The sequence below is a fragment of the Electrophorus electricus genome, chromosome 8 (genome assembly GCF_041902795.1).
Source record: "Electrophorus electricus isolate QZ-2024a chromosome 8, ASM4190279v1, whole genome shotgun sequence".
Classification (NCBI taxonomy): domain Eukaryota; kingdom Metazoa; phylum Chordata; class Actinopteri; order Gymnotiformes; family Gymnotidae; genus Electrophorus; species Electrophorus electricus.
In genome coordinates this window covers 3,426,159-3,448,703 of record NC_137504.1, presented here as the reverse complement: position 1 = coordinate 3,448,703, position 22,545 = coordinate 3,426,159, and the positions used below count along the sequence as shown (strand labels likewise).

The 22,545-nt window shown below is 42.6% G+C and overlaps 1 protein-coding gene across 1 annotated transcript in view; it reads left to right on the top strand.

Moving 5' to 3' along the window:
* The window catches only part of atp8b1 (ATPase phospholipid transporting 8B1), a 32,025-nt gene that overhangs the window by 3,089 nt on the left and 6,391 nt on the right, over positions 1–22,545 (top strand). The window contains exons 2-18 of the mRNA XM_081719289.1: positions 10,154–10,308; positions 10,761–10,858; positions 14,021–14,134; positions 14,367–14,465; positions 14,595–14,656; positions 14,828–14,900; positions 15,205–15,275; positions 16,309–16,391; positions 16,917–17,075; positions 17,264–17,352; positions 17,582–17,772; positions 18,244–18,452; positions 19,347–19,390; positions 19,591–19,747; positions 20,707–20,895; positions 21,388–21,500; positions 21,857–22,021. Of these exons, the coding sequence (XP_081575415.1) occupies positions 10,170–10,308; positions 10,761–10,858; positions 14,021–14,134; positions 14,367–14,465; positions 14,595–14,656; positions 14,828–14,900; positions 15,205–15,275; positions 16,309–16,391; positions 16,917–17,075; positions 17,264–17,352; positions 17,582–17,772; positions 18,244–18,452; positions 19,347–19,390; positions 19,591–19,747; positions 20,707–20,895; positions 21,388–21,500; positions 21,857–22,021 (2,055 nt within the window). The 5' untranslated portion in view covers positions 10,154–10,169. The remainder of the gene's footprint in view (positions 1–10,153; positions 10,309–10,760; positions 10,859–14,020; positions 14,135–14,366; positions 14,466–14,594; positions 14,657–14,827; positions 14,901–15,204; positions 15,276–16,308; positions 16,392–16,916; positions 17,076–17,263; positions 17,353–17,581; positions 17,773–18,243; positions 18,453–19,346; positions 19,391–19,590; positions 19,748–20,706; positions 20,896–21,387; positions 21,501–21,856; positions 22,022–22,545) is intronic.

Genomic DNA, 22,545 nt, shown 5'->3' with positions numbered 1-22,545 from the left:
AGATATGATGAAGCTGTAGAAGTATGAGTAACTCAAGCATGTACGTCTTGGTTTCTTTTGTCTTCTTCCTATGATGTTCACACCACATGATGTTCTGTGATGTCTATATTGTCTCGTGGCTCTAGTCTGAATATATGAGGAACAAGATGATTTTGTGGGATTTTGTGGGAACAGTTTGTAGGCGTGATCCAGGTCTCCAGATGTTGTTGTAATTGTCAATAGTTACAGATTATTACAAGGGCAATCACCTGTAGTTTGCTCAGTCTCTACTGGTGGGTGGTGTTTGTAACTGGTTATTGCCATGTCTTACACCACTATGATATTCTTGCCTTTTTAGGAAATTGAAGCCCGTATTTCTGTGTTGATAGTTTCATGCTGTGTGTTTTATATAAATATATAGTTTGATTTGCATAACATGCTGGCTCCCAGCACACTCTCACTATCTCTCAGTGACGGTTATTGACCTTTATGGAAAGCAGGAATTAAACTTTGATGGGAACTTGCATTACAAATGACTATACGCTGATGTTTTCAAGTTTTTACCTATAAGATTCATGGATGATTAAACAGTGCCACTGCAAACAGTGTTTACAGTCTTGAATCACACACCTATAACAAGTCGTGTAGGTGTGTATTTGCTAATGTATTGTGCAAGAGTGCCTCATGTTGTTTTTTTTGAGTTTCTATCCAGAAGCCATTCTTTGTTTTGATTTCAACATGCTGGGCCAGTCTTATTTAAGGAAGGTGCTATCCAAAAAAAAAACCAAAACAACAACCCAAAACAACCCCCCTCAGCTATTATTAAACTACAGATAGAGGCATTAGAAACACATTCACAACAATGTGGTTGTGGTGGGGGGTCTCTGCTGCGGTTTCTGGGTGCGGCTCTGTTACTGACATAGTGAAAGACTTCAGCATCTCTGTGTTGAGAGACACAGTTTAGCCCAGAGAGATACAGGGTGCTAGCTACCACTGCAGAGACACATATATAACAAATTATGTTCTTCTTAGGCTCATAATACTAGTTTTGATTTTAAAATACTTATCAGGCTCTAAGAAATGAACTAGAAGAGCTTTAATGTTTAGTGTGTTTGGGAGCATGAAGAACATGCTTTATCTAAACAAACTGCAGTCTCTTCTGAGATGCACGGCTGTTTCAGACCCTATGCATTCATGGTGGTGTCTGTTTGTTACTTAGCCTGGGTTTTTAGTACTCAAAGGGTGTCCCACCAGCAGCCTGCCAACAGACTGCAGGCTGACCTCCTGACAGAGGCTTGATAGTACATGTGTTGCTGTGTCCTCTACATTCTCTGTGACCTGAGCATCTCTCTTTTGCTTAGTAAAATGTTTGTTTGTTTCCTATGGACCTCACAAACAAATATTTTATTTAGTGACCTGAGGCCAAGGCTTTGGGATTTGAATTTTTCTGACTTGTGAAGAACCTTGAACAGATCCATTGAATAGCAAATTAGATTTACACAAGGTGTCTTAAATTGGCTCCATTCTGGTGAAATCTTGGTAAAAAGTTTTGTCAGACTGAGATGGAAAGGAAACTTCCAAACAACGTCTCCTTCCTTTAACTCAGTAAAGGAGGTTTGCTCTAAAGGTCTAGGACAATCAAACTGCTCGACACTAAAGAGGAGAGTGGATCCTCTCCAGTTAATGTTAAAATATTAGGCTTTCTCATTTCCATGCAGTTTTTAGATGTTGAATTCAAGGCCTGCTGAGCCAGTGTCAGACATCAGTGTAAGAATACTCCTGTACACTTATGTAATAGCATTACTACAGCTGAAATTCAAGGCACAGGTATTTATAGCAGGAACTGTGTGTAGATATCTAACAGGCGAACCTGTGTGACTGAGATGATGTAATCCTTTAAGAAAGCTATGACAGTGTTTCCACCAAGAAACATTTGCTACTATTTGACTGCTCATTAAGTTAACAAACTCTGCAAGTGTGTGCATGCGTATGTATGTGCATGCGTGTGTGTGTGACTCCTTAGGGGTTTTGGTGGGGAACTCCCTGTGGAGTCTGTAGGTCATATCTTGGATAGGTGAGTAGCTGGTTCTGGAGGCACTGTTGCCGCAGGAGCTGTTATTGGAACGTAAAAGGCACATTTAAGGGAGTAAAAAGTAAAACAAAAAAACAACCAAAAGCCTTTTCTAGGTGTTTCCCATCCCAGCTGTGGATCAGTTCTGATGAGTAGCAGTGGGGGCGCTGTTGGAGGGACAGAGTGCTCTATTAATCACTTCAACAGTATTTTGACCACTCCGAGCCCCTGTAGCTGCTTTCTGTTTCGGAGTCAATCGGCCTGCCTTCTGCCAGAACTTGTTGTTAGTGCACGCGCCCTCTCGCTCTCGTGCTCGCTCACGCGCTCTCTCTTGCTCTCTCTCGCGTGCTATCTCTCGCACTCTCTGTGCCTCTTCTTCCTCCCCTGCCCTGTGTGGCTACAGCGTGTCCCCAGTGGGCAGGACACAAGCCCGCTTGCTCAGACCTCTTTCTTGTTGTCTACAGGAAGCTTGTGGCCAGAGGGGACCTGCGTTTTTTGTTGTTGGTTTTTTTTTTCCTCTGCTGTGATGGCAGCCTACAGTGATGTCATGAACATGGCCCACCCCGTGTGCTTCACTTAACTTACTCTCTTTCATGAAATACAGTTCAGTGATTTAACACTTTAAAAAAAAAAATCTGTCATGACAACCTTATAAGGAAGCACGGATATTTAAAGAGTTTTTGCCCTATTTACGCTGGCAGGTTCTGGTTGGGGCAGGTTCTCACACACTGAAACCTGCTCTTCTTATTGATGGTCTTACTAAAGTCTGTTTTTCAAATAATGTATGTTTTCAGTATTTGTTCTTGAATGAGTATGTTTTTTTCACTTGTGGGTTGTTTGTGTTTTGTGTTTTTTTTCCTGGGATATAAGTCATTTGCCAACTTATCAAGTTGCTCAAGCAGCATGAAGCGGAGCCCAGGTGTTCTGTGCAGTTCCGAAACCGGTTTATTCTTCCCGTGCACACGAATGCGTTGGATTGTGGGTACGTGTCAGGAGCCTGAGGTACCCTGGCATCTGTGTAGACCAGTCACCGTTCTGGCTCTGCCAAATGTGTGGTTTTACTCTGCATAATACAGCTGGCGTGAAAGTGTAAAGACGTTAACACGCATGATAATATCATCCACTTGTGCAGGGAAGTTGTAATAATGAATTTTAACTCCAGATCGACAAAGCAGTCGTGTTGTGTTCATAGTCAGAGCTCAAACAGTAAACGCATTATATATGGTCTCATGAAAATGAAGTTAACGTTAAGCTGATGTCAGATGTGAGGCTAAGGAGGCTGTGTCGTGCTGTCTGGACTCACTTCCCAGGAATCAGGGCTGGGGCTGGAGGGTCCATGAGAAAACGACTACCATTTGAAATCAAAATGGAAAAACAATGCCTTTTGTTATTTTTGGTCCATTGATCATAATTCATCATTGATCAAAATGACTGGATTCATATTTCTTATTTGCAAACCTTATTTATTTTCCATGTTTGTTTCATGTAGACATGTTTGATTCAAGTAAATGGGATGGAATCTAGCACAGCAGCTGTGCTTGTGTTTAGGTAGTTATGTTGGATCATCCCAGTATGTCCGTTGCACAGAGCCACAGTTCTTATTGCAGCGAGAGATCGGTGACGGTGGTCACTCAGTGGTTAAAGTACTTGACTTGTAATCGGAAGGTTGCTGCTGTCAAGTTGCCACTGTTGGGGTCCTGATCAAGGCCCTTAACCCTCAGTTGCTCAAATTGTCTTCAGTCATAATTGTAAGTTGCTTTGGGTAAAAGCGTCAGCTAAATGCCATAAATGTAAATGACAGCGTAGTGTGGCGGTTTGCTCACGGGCTAATTGTATTCTGTTAAATACATTTTTCATGTTTCCTAGTAGATTGTCTTAAGTCTGAGCTGAACTGTACAACTGTGAAGAAACTTTGATTGCTTTAAGATTTCCTAATTCTCTCAGCAGTGTTGACTCTCTGAGTCCCATGACTGCCCCCCTGCACCCACAGAGCAAACATTTACTTCCAATTAATACGTCTTGTCACTTATTTGTGCATACACGCATGCATGCATTTACAAAGACGCGCCCACTTGACAAAGCTCGTGTTTTGGGCCTTTCTCTGGGTGTGGTCACACTACCATACCATACTGCAACTGCATAACTAAAAATATTTTACAGATACGGAAGCTCATTTTATACTAGTCATGTAAAGAAGCTTCATGTAAGGTGGCATTCCAGCTGTGCCCGACTTCCTGCCTCTGGAGAGGTCATTAGTAAGGGGCGAGTTCAGTGATATGATCCCAGAGTGGACCTTTTTCCACTAGAAACAACTCCTGCTTCTACAAATTGGTTTGCAGTTATTTTGCTAACTCGGAATCCTGGGTTTGTGAAGAATCCCTGATGTGGTGTCAAACAAACATTTCTGTTTGTTTGAAAACTGATATGTTCCAAAAGCAGAATACTTAAATGCATATTTAATTTAAGTAACAGGAACAGGAAACGCATAGCGAATTCTCATGAGAAATTGGCTTTAATAATGAATCAACAGTACATATCAACACCCACTGAACTTCACAAACAACAGGCTAAGGCATGCCAAAGGATGAGACTATAACGTTCTTAGTATTAAGGAAGAAATACTATTGACGTACTAGGGAGTAGTGTATTTACGTAATGATCCTTTGTGATATGGATTACGCTGTCATGTATTATCAAAATATTACATAACTTGGAAGTCCCACAATATCATCTGAACTACACATGCCCTTTTTTGTAGCCAAGCAAATGGTCATCAGTATTTATATTTAATTTTCAAAAAGGAGATAACTAACCCATTGTATTAATGGATGAACTATTACCTTTTTGGAAAGTTACTGTGGGACATTTTATTTTAAAACAATAAAATTTGGATGAACTAAAAGACAGAAGAAAAATGAAATTCTTCTTATTAAAATATTTTTAATCGAGTGTGCCTGATCTTTGGCTGACAATAATCACTATCAGAATATGTTTCTACAATTTCACTGGATCCTAAAGACCAAGCAACAAATCCTAGTTCCATCACAGTATGTTGGCACGCATCTCTATATATGAAGCTTGTCCACATGAATGTAGTTATTACCCCTAATGACTGCAGGCAGATGTGTTTAGGGGGAGAGGTTAGCGCAGGATCTTCCGCTGGTGAATTTTAGTAACGTTTGAGGCCCTGTCTACAACTGTTGGCCACAGGGAACTGCCAGAACTGCCAGTGTGGGTAAAATCCTTGTCAAAGTCCACGTCACAACTGACCGCACTACCCTGATGGGGATAACGGCTCATGGCCAAGACAGTGAGAACCATTGGATGTAGTTGTCTCCAGACACCAACGACAGTTACCCTGACGACAGAGACTTCAACAAATATGTCCTGCAAAAGTGGATTCTTCATATTAAAGGGGACTGTATTATCAAAATTATACATTTCCCACAGATACTCTGCATCTTTTCTTCTAGATTTAGACTATAAGGTTTGAAAATGTGTGAAATCTTTTGCCTCTTAAAATTTTGTTAGGAGAGAGCTGACCAGAATTATTTTTGAAGAACTGTTCCAAATCGCAGACTGTGTAGATCACACCAGAGATCTCCTTTGTAAATGATTTGCATTCCCTACTAAGTGGGTAATGGTTGCCATAAATATACAGTGCAAGCAAGTGTAACTCGAGTAATACAAGACTGCGTTGTACTCAAGAGAAGAGCAGCCAGCAGACACACTCGAGCTACAGGCCAACTTCTGATTAAAACTACGCACATCGCTTTCTGTAGTTCTCTGGTAGTACTCCACACACGCAGATTAGGAACGAATATGTTCCTCATCAATAATGAACACAACACAACACAAGAATGTGTTCACTCCTTAGTTAACACTAATGCCCTAGGTTTGTAGGATTGGCTAACGGTAATCGATAAACCGGGGGTCGCTTCCCAAAAGCTTCCACCAAGCGATATCTGGTAAAGGTGCTTCTTTGTATTTTACCTGGATTTCTGCACCAAAGAAAGGCACACGCCGTTAATTTGATCGGAAAAAAACCCCCAATACACTTGTTCTAGAAATGAAACCACCACCAATAACGGCGATGATGATTGTTGTTGTTGCTCACAAGTTATGTGCACTTTTTTTTTTTCCAGAGAGGCAAAGCTATGATGAAAATGTCTTATCTTTGTATATATCTGTATCACCAAGGCTCGCGGAGATAGCGCGCATGCCACAGAAACTCGCCCCATGTCTTTGAGCTGTCATCCTTCATGCTTCCAGGCCGCTCAACTGCATTTTCTGCAGCGTTCGGCGGAGTAGCAGAAGTTCAAGCCGAGCGTGTAATGCGTGCTTTTGCGTCCTCGTAGACCCGGGTCGGCCAGTCTCCGTTTTAGTGAATAAGGGATTTCTGCGCATGTATTTGCGTAAAATTGTGTAATAAACGCTTCGTCTTTGCGCTCTGTTGGTTTTAATGGTTGTGTAACTTTCAGTAACTCAAAATTCATTTAATGTTTGTGATGTGTACATCGAGTTTTCTCTCTTTTCACTTTGAAGATGACTGGAATTAGTATATTGCTTTTAGGCCGTTTTGTGTGCAAGAGTGAAGACATTATCTATAAAACTAAGATTAAACAAAAACCTATGGACCAGTTTTTGGCTTGTATTGCTCTTCCCTCGCTGGTGAACGAGTTAACAAAGTACTTTAAAATCGTGAAGAAAGTCACCTCTACATAACATCTAAGCAAATGGAAGAAGCCATGACCATTCTGAGAGGAAGGGTTTCTGATGGAAAACTTTCGCCTGATTTTCATTCATAATTGATGACACATTAGGCACGCGTAGCTACTTTAATTATTGCACAGGAATCATATATTACCATTCTAAAAACGGATTTGCATGCTCGGAGTCATACAAATGTGGTGGAGACTGGGCAGACGTATTTAGGAAAATAAAATATGCAAATCAACAAATGAATATTGATGAACACCAGGGCTCTGCAAATGAAGATGAATGAAAAGGCTCAGCAAAATTGGACTGAGAGTGGGAGATGCCGAGAGAGAGAGAGAGAGAGAGGTGAACGATTTCCCCTGAAACACGGGCTACGTCACTAAACAGATGTTTCATCATCCTTTTGGTGAAATGAATATAAAGCACCTTTAACAAAGTTCTACTTGGTTTCTTTTGCTAATTTATTTAGTTTTATAAATTCACCCTCAGGGGTAGGTGTGATATTTTTTTTTTTTTATTTTTTTTTTTTTTTGAATAACTGACATTTATACTAATGTGAAATAGCACAAATATTTTGTTCTTTGTTTTGGTGGCCTTTGTCAGAATCCGTTATTCAGAAGTATTTGGAACCTGTTTACACGATTAAAAAAAAGAAAGAAAAAAAAAGATGCCAAGATAAAGGATGAGTGAAAAAAAGTAGCCTGTGTGTTCCCCGCAAAACCACAAACCGCAAATACAAACGGAGGTCAAAAACTGCATACCTGAGAAGTCAGCTAAGGTGTGGACAGGGTGTAGCGACCAAGGTTGCATTCCACAAAACTCTATTGGGGGAAGGAGATTCCTAAAATATTCCTAAAGTCCAAGTTTGCTTCGGATATAAACGGAGTCAAGATGTTTGGTGGTGTTATTTTGTGCCGTGGAGTTCTAGGTCTAGGCCCGGTGAGTCGGGTGTGTGTTTGCTCTGCCCTGTCTGTCCAGCACATGGTTAACGTCTATGATAGCGGTGTTTTTATTTCTGCTGCTGGTTATCAATGGTATTGTTAAAATGAAAACCGAGCATAGATTAGATTGATGAGTAGAAAAGGCCACTATCAGGACTTTCAAAGGGCCAAGTTGTTTAGGGTTGGATGAACAGATAACCTGATTCATTCATTATCATGATAATTGAATTCTTTGTGCAGTGTATTGTTAAATATCTCCTCATTATCAAACGTGCACATTTGAGTAGTGCTGGAAATAAAGGCCTGTTGAGAGTGTGTGGCAACCCCCCCCCACCCCCACCCCGTCGTGTAATCCGACACTGTGGAATTCACGTTTCACAGGAGAGAGCTGACATTTTCCATGCTGTGCAAACAAGCAGAGTCTGTTTTCACTGAGACTGGATGACGTTGGCAAAAATGAACCTCTTCTAGAGTGACAGGCCATACAACGCGTCTCGAGCTCATCAAGTTAACAAGCCATGTGTTACTAATGATGGGCTTGCTGTAAAATATGCTCGGACTGCATGAATAAAGCAGGCTGGTGTTTCGTTACTCCTCATCGGTGGCTTCATTTCAGCACTTATAAACATCTGAATCAGAATGTTTAATCTGGTCCTGTTCAGGTTACATTGGCTTTCCTATTAAGTTCCACATTGACTACAAAGTCTTGCTGATGACTAATGATAATTTTGAAAGCTCCTATTGGTGTAATGCCAGCATATTTTATGATGGTTTAGGCTCCTATTGGTGTAACGCCAGCATATTTTATGATGGTTTAGGCTCCTATTGGTGTAACGCCAGCATATTTTATGATGGTTTAGGCTCCTATTGGTGTAACGCCAGCATATTTTATGATCTCTTGAAGCATTACAACCCCTCCAGATCACTCCCTCTCCTGCAGCAGGCTTACCTGCAATGCCCAGGGACAGTTGTATCGCCCCATTGTTTGCGTGTCCTGCACATAATTTACTGCATCTTTTTACTTTATGCTTTATAGTAATAGGTATAGAAATTTGTTCTCACCAAAAATAATACTTAATAATAAAATTATAATAATTCTTTAATACTTGATTGGTCTAGGAAATGGATATTTTAAAACCAAACCCTATCAACTTGTTGGCCCATTTCTGTGTGTGTGTGTGTGTGTGTGTGTGTGTGTGTGTGTTGTACTGCTCAGTCTATCCTTAACACAGGTACTGAAATGGTGGTTCCCGATAAACAAAGGTCACTGTGTTAAGGCAGTTTTTCCACTTACTGTAAGGGTGAAAAAAGCTGCGTGTGCGTTTGGGAGTCTGGCAGCACTAAAAGCTGAATCATGCTTTAGAGAACTTATTCCGTGTTGACATAGTGTTACGCGCCTGTTGCCTTCTGATTAGAAATTAACCATTTAATAGAAATTGACCATTAGATCAAATCTCAGTGTTGCATGAGATAAAAAGGTGAAGCTGTGTAAATGTACACTTAACATGCTGGTGATCCACTGCACAATGTATGTACAAAAAGACCTTGTAGGAAAATGGACTGTGTCTTTTGTTTACACATCCTGTACGTGTTGTGTGTTCTGGTGCGGTTTTGCACACTGATGTAAATCTGGATTACCTTGACAAAACATCTTCCTTGGAGTCTTTTTGAGTAAATGAAAAACATTTGGTGTGAGTAAATTTGGGTCACGGATTCTTGTTCAAAACGTTTCTGTGAAAGAAGGCTTAGATTATATGGACTGCATGGTAGATTTGCTGAGCAGAGGGGGGAAGTTGGCAGCAACAGCACAAGCCTGCTTGGCACACACGAAACTACACCCGCAGGACACGCTTTAGCACGACAAGCTCTAATTATAGCACCTTCATTATAATGATCTCCTAATTGCTTAATGTTTGTTAGTGACTTCCTAATTGTTTTATCGTCGTTAATGAGTATTATAATTTTAATTCTTAACTTTGAGAGTTTATTTTGTAAATGGACTGGCACATGGTGAAGCTCCGTAATGTCATGCCTAATAGCATCAATGCTGTGGCAAATCTTCAAACTAATGGTGAGGTGTTGGGTTTACCTGCGATGGAAAATCATACTGTACGAGTATAAAAGAATAAGTACTCACACCCATAATGCACCCTAGAAAGTGTACTGCAGCTTAGTTTATTGTGTAAATGGCATAACCAAATCACACACTTCTGATCTTCGCTTAGTCTTGTATGGTTCTTTTAAAATCCTGCCACTCTGTGTGATCTTCTGAGCAGAACCATACAATAATTTATGTGGACATATGCCGTTTATTCTCTTATCAAGTTCAGGTTTTCGTCATCAAAAATCTGTCACATTTTAACGGTTTTCTTTTTTTTTTTTTTTCTTTCTTCCATTTGTCCTTTGTTGTCCGTCTGTTCCTCCTGCCCATCTCCCGTGCCAGTGTCCGGTCTCTCAGGATGAGTCGGCCACGTGCGGACTCCCAGGATTCCCTGGAGCCCGATGACGAGGTCATGCCATACAGCGATGACGAGACTGATGATGAATTGGGACAGGAGGATGAAGAGGTGCCACCAGCCATCCCATCTGTAGAACCCGGTGAGTCTCTGTTTGTTCTGCCCGTTTACTGAATTGCTGAGATTACTGAAATCTTATATGAAATTTAACACCAGCCAGCCGTACAGCATGCCACTCTTATGCACGGGACCCACCTTTTCGTTAGAATGAATCCTTGTTTCGTTGGGTCAAGCAGTGTCCTTATTGCTTCCCTTCTTTGAATGCGACCTCTAAGACTTTGATTAAGTGCAGTAGTCCACTAAGAAATTTAATCTATTGAGTTACATGACACGAGAATCTAGACTGGCTCATTTGTCGATGATGTTACAGGTGGTCTGCTATTTAGAGCCATTTTTCTGGACTGGGATCAGTGGCTAGTTATGGTCAAGGCTGTATTTAAGGTTCATCTGTCATTTAAAATTAATATATATATTTTTTTGTCTCAATCATTAGCATTTGTTGTTTTGTTTTTTTCTCTTTAATTTCATTTTCAGAAGCAGGATGGAAGGTCAAAGCGAACGACCGAGATTTCTGCAAGCGTCCTGAATTCCAGAAGAAGTTCTTCCTGTGTTTTAAGAAGTGCAAGTACTCTGTGAGTGATAAAGACGTGATTTGGCTTTCTCTTGCGTGTAAAACCAGCAACTGAGCGCTCCTGAGTGCTGTATAAACCCTGCATCCCGAGGAGAGCTCGGTCCTGTACTGGAGAGAAGTGAGCGAAGCCAAGCAGGTCCCCTACAGTAGCACAGAGACGGTCAGCAGCACTCGTGACTGGAGTGCACGATTTTAGTCCATATTCTCATCCAGTTGAAGACAGAGGGACACGGCGTCCATAGCTTCGTGTGATGTGTGTTCCCGCTAAAAGGCCATTATAGCAGCAGCAACATCTATAAAGGAATACTCCATCTCTGACACTAAACATGTCACAGGCTAGGTTTAAGAGTAACAGACATTGTCTCCCAAAACTATAGACTACAGTCATAAAGCTAAGGGTATGATTTTTACATTGTGTACTAAATCTACTCGTTTGACAAAAACCACCCTAAACCATCGTAAACTACTCCAAGTGCTGAATTAAATGTTTCTTTTTTTTTTACTTCTGGCACTGGCATATATTTTAGAGTTTGTAGATGATCGTAATATCATTGAACAGCTCAGTGATGCTGATGCACGCATGCCGAGGTGATGTGGAAAATCTTTCAAGACGGCCATGACGATAGCAGTGACCTGAATGTCAACAAGACCAGAGAACTCGCTGCGAACCTCCGGAGATCCGGGAGGAGGTGTAGTGGAACAGCTACGGCAACTGCCAGCTGCTTCAGGCTCTGTGGCTTACACATGTCTGGCGGCTCTGGCAGTCCATCTTGCCCCTGACACACTCCTGCCATCCTGAAGCAGGGGCTGCAGTGTCTGCACTTTGCTGCGCACCATGCCCAGTAGCTTCTCTGTGCGCTGTGAATGAGAGTTGCACTCTGAGGCTTGTGCCGCTGGCACAGAAAAGCCTGCGTTGAATTTGGCCTGCCGTCAATTAATGAGAGTTGTGTCGACACCAACCCCCATACATAATTCAAGGCTCCAGCCACTCTGGCCACACACACACACACACACACACACACACACACACACACACACACACACCTCCCTTCTGCTCTTTTGCAAGTGATACCGTGCTGTTGAAGCGCAAATTCCAAACATCAGCTTCTGCTCCACTCCAGCTCACATCCTAAACAACTAAAGCCCTGAGCATATTTGCACAATACATTTCGCCTCTGTTTACAGTCACCACCCACTGAATTAGAAACACCTATGTTGTACCTGCACAGAGTGACAGATTTACTAGCCACAGCCATCTCGCAGGTTTGTTTTATAGGCGTATGGTTCCAGACTGTGTCCAGATGTCCAGACATCACTGGTCAGTTTCTGACCACAGGAGCACTGCTGACCACATGTAATGTGGCTGGACGAGCCTTCTCAGCACTGAATTAACACTGGTCTCGGTAGTGGCATGCTAGTACGTGTCGGGTTGGTGTGATTGCGTCAGACACCTGAGTGTTGGTGGACTAGTATCATCTACCCCACGACAATCCAGAAACCGACCATGGATGTATGATGACTAACAAATGAACTGTGGTCTCCGAGTCTCTATACAGCTATAGACTTCCAAAGTGATTCTAATAATTAAATGTTAGACTAGAAAAACCCATTCAACACCCACTATCAACCCGTTTCTTATTGAGGACATGGGACTTCACTCTTCCGCTGCCTTCCGTTTTGGTAACATGATCCATCTTATCCATTATGTCCCGTTCTCGGCTCCTCGGTGGGCCCTGAATTATTGCTGTAGGTGAAATCTTTGACCCCTTCTCCCTTTCTTGGAAGTGAGGCTCTGAACACGTGTGTTCCCTTAATCAGGAGACCCGAGCTCTGATCTGTGATTGCTGGGGAAACCATGATCACTGATCAGGTTCATCAGTTAGCATCTCCATTACCATCCCAGTTTGTTGGAGCTGTTGTTTGTTGTTTTTCCATTGACCCCAGACATTTGAATGTGGGATGTCATAACCAGCCGGGCTTTCCAACAGTGAAGATTTTAGGGAATGTCAGCACTTCCTTTTATTTATTTATTTACTTATTCAGAGCCAGTTTTATCTGCTTGATACCATCTATGAAGGTACAGTTTTTGTGTTGTGTAATTGGAATCCACGTAGCGTGTCAGCCACTCCCCTTGTGGGGGTGGGATGGGTGGGGCATAGCTCTGTCTGTTCATTTGCTATCTTGCTGTTGTGCACTGTAGCCTGTTAAAGCATGATCCTGTTGACTGTACTAGCTCATGACCACAGCAGCTGATAATTTAATGTTGCATAAACATTCTACGTCTCTCTCGTGTGTGTGTGTGTGTGTGTGTGTGTGTGTGTGTGTGTGTGTGTGTGTGTGCGCGCGTGTGCGTGGGTGGGTGGGTGGAACAAGGTGACCTCCACACTGGAGACTGTAGACCTTTTTATGAATGTGTGTCTTTGTTCTAACATTAAACTTTAAACTCTTAAAGTTGGCTTCTCTGACCAGCGGGTCAAACAGAATTTCAGATGAACAGTTCAGTTGGTTTGAATTCGCTTATGGGTCTTATTCGCTTTAAGTTTTAAGAACTGACTGTCTTATTATTTGATGTTGAATCAGCTCATTCCTGCTCAGGACTGTGGCCCACTTTTTGATTTTGAGAGTGAATGTGTAAACACAAGAAACACGAAGACTTTCACAGGGAGTGACCATCAACTTTGTTTCAGGAAATGTTTTCCTGGTGGACTGAAACGCTTCCTTGATGGTCTGCTGTAGAAGCAGACATTTACATTTATGGCATTTGGCAGATGCTCTTATCTAGAGCGACTTACAAAAGTGCTTTGTCATCTACTCATAGAACACATCCTAGCCAGCAGAGTAGGTTAGAGTTGAAGATACCATTGAACTAGAATGCTGTTGAAATACAGGAATCAATGCTGACACCCAGAAGTGCAAAACAAATATAAGCTCTATCTCAGGCAACAATAAGTGCAATAAACACTCTACAATAAGTACCAGTCTCGATGCTTCTGTTCCGTGAGTCTAAAAGATGGTGTCTGACTCTAGGTTTAAGCTAGGCTGATTTCTGATTTCTGAAACTGACCTGAAGTTTTTAAGTCCTTAATTAGAAAACGACCTCGTTTTAAATTTGTCCACTGCAATCAAATCTTCATGACATGTTGTTCTTTTTGTCTGATTTTAGGGAAACGCCATCAAGACCTACAAGTACAACGCCCTTACCTTTCTCCCTCTGAACCTGTTTGAGCAGTTTAAAAGGGCAGCCAACCTCTACTTTCTGACATTGCTCATATTGCAGGTATGCTGGAGATCTTCGTGGGGCTTTTAAATATGTGCACTCAAACCCCGTTAAACTCACCCGAGACTTTACATGTTGGTGACTGATTTTCAACCTTCATGATAAGACACTTTTGTCTTTTGTTCTGGCCAAACACGTTTTAGGTATTTATGTACATGTCAAAAGTCTTCTGTGAACAAAACACTGAAGGGCAATTTTGGTTGTGTTGTGGTTGTCTTTTGCCTTTGAGTAGGTCATCCCACAAATCTCCACTCTGCCCTGGTACACCACACTCGTGCCTCTGGTACTGGTGCTTGGCATCACTGCTATCAAAGACCTGGTGGATGACCTGGTGTGTTAAGTGCACGTGTTTGCTTTGTGTGTGTGTGTGTGTGTGTGTGTACGCTTAAGGGTTAGACCTGTGAAACTTTACAATGCTGTGATGGCACCGGCCATTTTGACCTGTCCCTTGCTTTCTCAGGCTCGGCACAGAATGGACAAGGAAATCAACAACAGGAAGTGTGAAGTTATACTCAACGGCAGGTAGGCAGACCATCCTACCATCCTACCTCCGTCCCAATACGCAGGAGAAAACACAGTTAATAACTTTCAGAACTCTGTACTCTGTTTACTTCTGTTTTTTACTTATGCATTTTAATTCTTTAACCATTCGAACTGTTAATCTGCATTTAAAACCTCACTTTTCTGCTTTAGGTTTCAGGAGGCAAAGTGGATGGACATTCAAGTTGGTGATGTGGTCCGACTGAAGAAAAATGATTTTATTCCTGTAAGGTCACCTAAGTTCACTGAGAATTTTTGGTACCCTTTGTCTGTTACTGACTATTTCTTTTAACATCAAATTCAGATATAGCATTTTCAAACGTCCTTTTGTGCATCTTAAATAAGGTCACTAGTGAAGGAGCGAGAGATTTGTTAGGACCTGCCGCAAACTCATGTAGGGACTGATGTTCACCCTTCATGTTTTGTCTACTTCTTCACTATTACTTTGTTTCTACCTTTTTTCATTGTCATTCATGGATGGTTTAATGTCTATTTCATTTCATTTTTGATTTCCCATTTTCCTCACACAGGCTGACATTCTGTTACTGTCCAGCTCTGACCCAAACAGCCTGTGTTATGTAGAGACAGCAGAACTTGATGGGTAAGAAATGAATTCCATTTTATCAAATTAAATTTGTCGGTCACTCACTTGGAAAAAAAATTTTTTGTTTGTTTTTTTTTGTTTGTTTCTTAACATGGACAATGTGATGCACTTTAACTTTCCAGCTAAAATGCTTATTAAAGAAAAGTCTTACGGAATCTCATTTGCAAAGATTAATTAAAACTATTAGTAAGCAGTGATGTTTTGGTGGTATATTATCAGTTGGTACTACAAAAAAAACTCAAACCTTTGTTCCTTTGTCTCAGCTCTATCTGTTTAGCTTCTGTTAAACCTGCTTGAGCATAAAAATGACCTCACTGCCCTAGTACCTATGTTAAGACAGTGCAGCAGACAGGAATTACTTACTGCTTTTAGGTATTGTCTTGCTTTTATAACCGCAGACAGAACATGATGGAACAAGCACTCAGCTGACTGCTCCGACATGGTCATAATAAAGAACCGTGCTGCGTAGAGCTTAATGGACAATTGTTTGATTTGAGGGTGTTTTAGGAACTCCACAAAACCAAACACATACAACACACACGTGTATACATCCGTGTACATCTTTTCCATACCATCTGAAAGGGCTCCATTTTCCATGTCTTTCATATTTCATTGCCACATGTTGTGCTGTTTCGTATGACCGGCGTCCTCGTCGGTCAATATTGGTCTTCCGTTTTGTTTGAAACTTTTAATGTTTCTTTGTTCAGTATTTCATTAGCAACAGACAGAGACCCGAGTCGAGACCTGAATACACAAAGCCTGTACCACAGAGATAATCTGCGATCAGTTTCACTGCTAACCGTTTCTATGTGAACAGTCATACTCAGAAGCAAAATTGACCCAGGAACAGTAATGACCTTTCTGCGGCTGCCTGCATCGTGAAGACCCTGTCCCAACACAAGTGGCCTGACTGGAATTTTCCACTGGAATCAGTACAGGAATAAAGCTGAAAGGTTTCACTGTATTGACATGTGAGGTAATAAATTTGATTGTGTTTTTTTTTTTGTACTTTTTTGTGTATTATTTCCAGGGAGACGAATCTGAAGTTTAAGATGGGACTGAAAGTGACACATGAGAAACTGCAGCAGGAGAATCATCTGGCGGCGTTTGATGGTACATATTAACAACAGCTGCCTCACTATGAATCTTCAGATGAGCTTATAATAAAAATTTAAATAATATACTTTATATAGCACATCAAATACAGTAAAGATCCATCCCAAAGTGCTTTACAGTACAAAATTAAATACCTTAAATATAATATGCAGATAATATGAAGTAAAGCAATAACAGAAGTGGGGCTTTATTAAAAATATTAAAGATTAAAAATGCACAAGCTCAGATCGACAGTATTAGATGAGAACAGATCCCTCTCACCAAGTGGAAAAAATGGGAATGGATGAAATGTATACTTAAAAGAGTAGATAAAAATAAAAGAATAAATAGTAGAAGTTATCTAGTAAAAGCTGGAAGAAAGTTTTAAGTCATCATTTAAAAATGTCTACTGAGCTGGGTCAACTGATTAATTAATATGTCCCTTGGTCCATGTGAAATTAGAATTTTTTTGAAATTGTATTTTAGTTTCATTTATTTATTTATTTTTTCAGACCTTACAAGCTTATCATGTGTTTTTCTCAGCTATGATCATGTGTGAGGAGCCAAACAACCGTCTGGACAAGTTCACAGGCACGATGCACTGGGACAGGGACGCGTTTCCCCTGGACCTGGACAACATGCTCCTCCGAGGGTGCAAGGTCCGCAACACGGAGGAATGCCGAGGTCTCGTCATCTTTGCAGGTGGGCACACACACACTCACACATACACACACTCTCACACACGCTTATACATGCATACAACGCTCCAGTATTAGTTTGTGGACGTTCCTGTATACCAGATGCACACCCACATTAATGTCTGAGCACTAATCTTATCCATTTACCTTTCCACTGCTCTCTCCATCTCTCCCGTTGCCCCCCCCCCCCAGGAGCGGACACTAAAATCATGAGAAATGGTGGAAAGACCAGGTTCAAACGCACCAAGATAGACTACCTCATGAACTACATGGTGTACACTGTAAGTCAGAGGCTAAAAAACATCCTTACAGAAAAGGTGTTACTTAGACCCCAGTCATGCTCACACCTGTAGGATGGTAGATTTCAGCGGAGCAGGAGTGTGTGCTGGCATAGGGCTTGGCCACCGTTTAGTGTTTTGGTGTGTTAGACATGTCCACCGTGCTATTTTACTTCAGCCGTCGGTGGCGAGCGAGAACCTAAGCCACCTCTGCTTTCTTGGCTGCGTGCAGATCTTTGTGCTGCTGGTCTTGATTTGCGCTGGCCTGGCCATCGGGCACACGTTCTGGTACGAGGAGGTGGGCAGCAAGGCTTGGTACCTGTACGACGGCAAAAACCAGACGGCCTCCTACAGGGGGTTCCTGAGCTTCTGGGGATACATCATCGTCCTTAACACCATGGTGCCCATCTCGCTCTACGTCAGGTGAGACTGAGGCGCCGGCCTTTTCACCGCAGTCACCAGGGTAACGTCGGTGGGGCAGGGGGGGTTTCCACACCACGTTGGCACGCTTCCCTTAGGTCCGGTTTAGTGAGCGTGTCTGAAAGAAACATTATCGCATGGCCTACTTTTAAGACCTGTTCCATTTTTATTTAGATTGATGGCTTTACCTGTGGAAGACGAAATGTGATATATACTGCAAACAATAGCCCTCCAAACAACATCACTCTGTTCCATTAATATTGGAGTAGCCAGCCTCAGACCAGCCTCCTCATGAACGTGTCCTCGGGGAAATTTGTTGAAGTGCTCAGGGAATAAAGTGTACTGTGATGATGCTGTACTGTAGTTTATTAAATACTCGTTGAATGAGTCATTTTTACCATCAGAATATTATTTGTGTGTGTTTGCTTGCCTCTGCGGGTCTATTTTGGCTCTGACATTCGCTCTCGCTCACAGCGTGGAGGTGATCCGTCTTGGCCAGAGTAAGTTCATAAACTGGGACCTGCAGATGTACTATGCTGACAAAGACACCCCAGCCAAGGCACGCACCACCACACTCAATGAGCAGCTGGGGCAGATCGAGTACATCTTCTCTGACAAGACGGGCACGCTCACGCAGAACATCATGGCCTTCAAGAAGTGCACTATCAGCGGGCGCACGTTCGGTAAGCGCTGAGCCGAGAGCCGGCAGCCCCACGCATAATGAGGCACTCCTGTGCTGAAGCCCTGTTGGTGTGGGCAGACTGTACCTGGAGCTCCAGGAGAAACAAGCTTTTACTAGTAACTAGGAGGCGCGCATGTGTGCACGCACTGAATAGGCCTGTGTGTGTGTGTGTGTGTGTGTGTGTGTGTGTGTGTGTGTGTGTGTGTGTGTGTGTGTGTGTGTGTGTGTGTGTGTGTGTGTGTGTGTGTGTGTGTGTGCACATGGCTGGCTGTGGTTCTCTCAGCCTCCTGCGGTCTTGACTTGCTGAGCGTTTGTCGTATATGGGCAGGGTCCTTAACATTGCCCGGCTGAAGTCTGAGCTTAATGAGACACACTATCCCTTGTTGTAAGCTCAGGTGCCTCTGTTTGGACTTTGGACAACTTGCCACCTTGCCTTTGGGAACATGGCTATCTGAGACACTGTGTTTGTGTGTGCGTGCGCGCGCAGGCACGTGTGTGTGTGCATGTATGTGAGTACCTTTTGTCTTTTGTGGGAAACACTCAAACATTGTTCCAATGAGACATTACGCACGATACGTGTGTGTCGGACAGAGGAGAAAGTTTAAGCGCCGTCACAACAGGTTGAGGCACATTTTTACAGGCCAATGCACCTTCTACACGAGCAAACTTTACACAACTCGTCATGTGTGTTTGCAGGAAATGATTTAGCACAGTTGGGGGGGGGGGGGTATAGGATCAACCGCCTTGTTTAGCACAGTTTATGTAAAATGAATAATTTGTGACCTTTTGATGAATGGTGCACTTGCTGACTAATTTACCGAATGCTAACACTTGGTTTGGGTACATGTTTTTTGTGTTTGAGATAATATATGAGCTGCTTCTTTCTGATCTGTAGGAAATCCCACAAGTCGAGATGGTGTAACATTGGACAGAGAGAAGGTACGGAGCAGTGTAATACTACTACGTAATCTTCAAGTATTTTAGTATTCAAATGTGTTTACAAATTCATATATTCTCAAATTCATGTATTTATAACAGTGGTGTACTTGTGTAAGTACCTTTTTGTGTTGTGCTTTGGATGAAAAAGCGATTTTGGTATAAAAACCCTAATGGTCATTTTGATTTCTCTGTGGACTTAGCCTGTGGACTTCAGCTGGAACAGGTACATGGACAGGAAGTTCCAGTTCTTCGACAGTCACCTTGTTTCCTGTATCCGCTCGAAGAAGGACCCAGAGATCCTGGAGTTCTTCAAACTGCTTTCGCTGTGCCACACCGTCATGGTGGAGCAGAAAGATGGTGAGCGGCTCTCGGAGAGCTTCAGCCTGTTGTGCGTGCGTGCGTGCGTGCGTGCATTGCAGCACTCTGAGCTCACACACTTTGCGGGGACTTCCTTTCAGGCTCTGTCACTCACCACCCAAAATCACACTTCATTTCAGGGCTGCCCTGAATGATTTTGTACTTCAAATACAGTTATTTAAACTTGAAATAAAAGTTTAAAAAGGACTTTATAAATACACAGATGCTTGTCGCGCGCACAGACGGAAGGTCTGATATCCGTAGTGCGTCAACCTCTCCACACCGTCAAGACTCTGCCAGTTGCATTCCGATTGGCTAATCACACTTCGGCGTATCCGCACATATGTGCATTGTTTTGTACTGGTCTGATGTGACTTAAAGTATTGTTGTTCCAGCTTTAGTTCAGCCTTAGCCAACAGGTAAAATGGTAAAATGAGCCTTTCACAGCAAGTTATAACCGTGAGACTGAAGACGTGTTGTGAAGTCCGTGGCATCTCATTAAAAGCAATTCCAGAGGTTTGCTTAAAGCAGCCAGGAATGAGTAAGAGAGACATCGTTGCTTATTTGCCGACGGGCCACGGGAGAAGCCTTGTATTTCAAGGATGGCCGACTCTCTGTAAACAGCTACGGTTTCTGAATCAACAGAGTTTGTTGGTTGTGTGTCTCTCCTGTCAGTTCAAGTGAAAGATTAAGTGAAATACCTCACAGACACTGGCACAGGTGTGGCTTACATGGAGAAAGGTAGAGATTGACGCTGACATTTCATCTGGGTGTTTTGACATCGTTTTCGGGGCTAATGAATTTCTCATGAGCACTGAAAAGTGGAGAGAAGTATTACAAACTGACAGAATGAACTTCCTTTTCCTGCAGTAGTAGACACTAGCCTGGCAGTGCCAGACTAATAACTTCATGTACGTTAAAAGGATAATTGTTGCGGTTTTGCTTCCCTGCGCTTTCAGACGAGCTGGTGTACCAGGCTGCGTCACCAGACGAGGGTGCTCTGGTCACTGCAGCGCGGTGCTTTGGGTTCGTCTTCCTGTCCCGCACCCAGGACACCATCACCATCAGCGAGATGGGCATGGAGAACACGTACAAGATGCTTGCTCTGCTCGACTTCAACAGCGACCGCAAACGCATGTCCATCATCTGTGAGCGCGCGGCCTCCTCCTTCACCCGCTGCTCTTCTCGCTCGTTCTTATAAAAACATGCAACCCCTCTCTCCATGTCTGCATTCATTCCCTCGCTACCTCGCTCCCTCGTTTCTTCTCTTTACCCCTCGCCCACTAGCTACCTCGCTCCCTCGTTTCTTCTCTTTACCCCTCGCCCACTAGCTACCTCGCTCCCTCGTGTCTTCTCTTTACCCCTCGCCCACTAGCTACCTCGCTCCCTCGTTTCTTCTCTTTACCCCTCGCCCACTAGCTCCCTCGCTCCCTCGTTTCTTCTCTTTACCCCTCGCCCACTAGCTACCTCGCTCCCTCGTTTCTTCTCTTTACCCCTCGCCCACTAGCTACCTCGCTCCCTCGTTTCTTCTCTTTACCCCTCGCTCACTAGCTCACTCCCTCACTCCCTCACTAACTTCCACACTGGACTCCGGAGTTCTGGTATCGGTGTGTATATAACTGTGTCCCGTCTGTGTGCAGTACGGTTTCCCGATGGCCGGATACGTCTGTACTGCAAGGGGGCAGACACGGTGATCTACCAGCGCCTCAGTCCCAGCTCCAAATACAAAGAGACCACACAAGATTCCCTGGACGTAAGGGGGACTCCTAATATGACCCAGTGTAATGATGGACAGTTAGCATGACCAATCAGAGATGTTTTAATGACGGTTCTCATTTCAGTCATGTATAGTTTAGGAAAGTCATCCTAAAGATTTATCGGAAAAGTGTGAACGGGTTTCATATAGAATTTAGATTGGAGCATGTGCAGCAGTTTGCAAAGGCTGTATAAGTAGACATAAAGCTGTTGATTGATTTAAAAGAAGAATTAAATTTCATACAGTTCCTTTTTAAAGTTCAAGCTGGTGAAAATGTCTTTGAATTGTTACTTTTCCAGATAGTTCTTCTTATTTATTCTCTCTCTCTCTCTCTCTCTCTCTCTCTGAGATAGATCTTTGCGAATGAGACCCTGCGGACTCTGTGTCTGTGTTATAAGGACATTAGTGAGTCTGAGTATGACGTGTGGTCTCGTAAACACAAGGAGGCCAGTGTGGTCATGACCAACCGTGATGAGGCTCTGGACCACGTCTACGAGCTCATCGAGACCAACCTGATGGTAATCTCTCACCGTCCATACAGGCCCTTTTCTATTTGTATACTTTGCATATGGTGTGTGTGTTCACACACCTGTCTGTTCGGGTTGTTGCCAAAACTTGCCAAAGCTGTGTGGTGCTCTCAGCAGGATACAGTATGAGTGAAGAGCACTAGCTAATAATGTGTGTGTGTGTGTGTGTGTGTGTGTGTGTGTGTGTGTGTGTGTGTGTGTGTGTGTAGGAAATTAACTTTAAAACTGCACTCCTGAGACCTGTGCCAATGTTGGTCACATGGATGGATGGATGGATTATAATTCTACAGAAACACTTTCTATGAATCCTGTATTTATAATTCATTGTAAATTATTTATAATGCAGTTTGTGGAATTATAGCTACATGTATAACACCTTATAACTCAATGGTATATGACTTTATAATGCATAATAAATATAATGCATTTATAAATAAAGGATACATAGGAAGTGATGAAGACTTTTATTCTTACCAGATAATTAACGTCCTTAACTGTACATCTTCCTGTGCTTA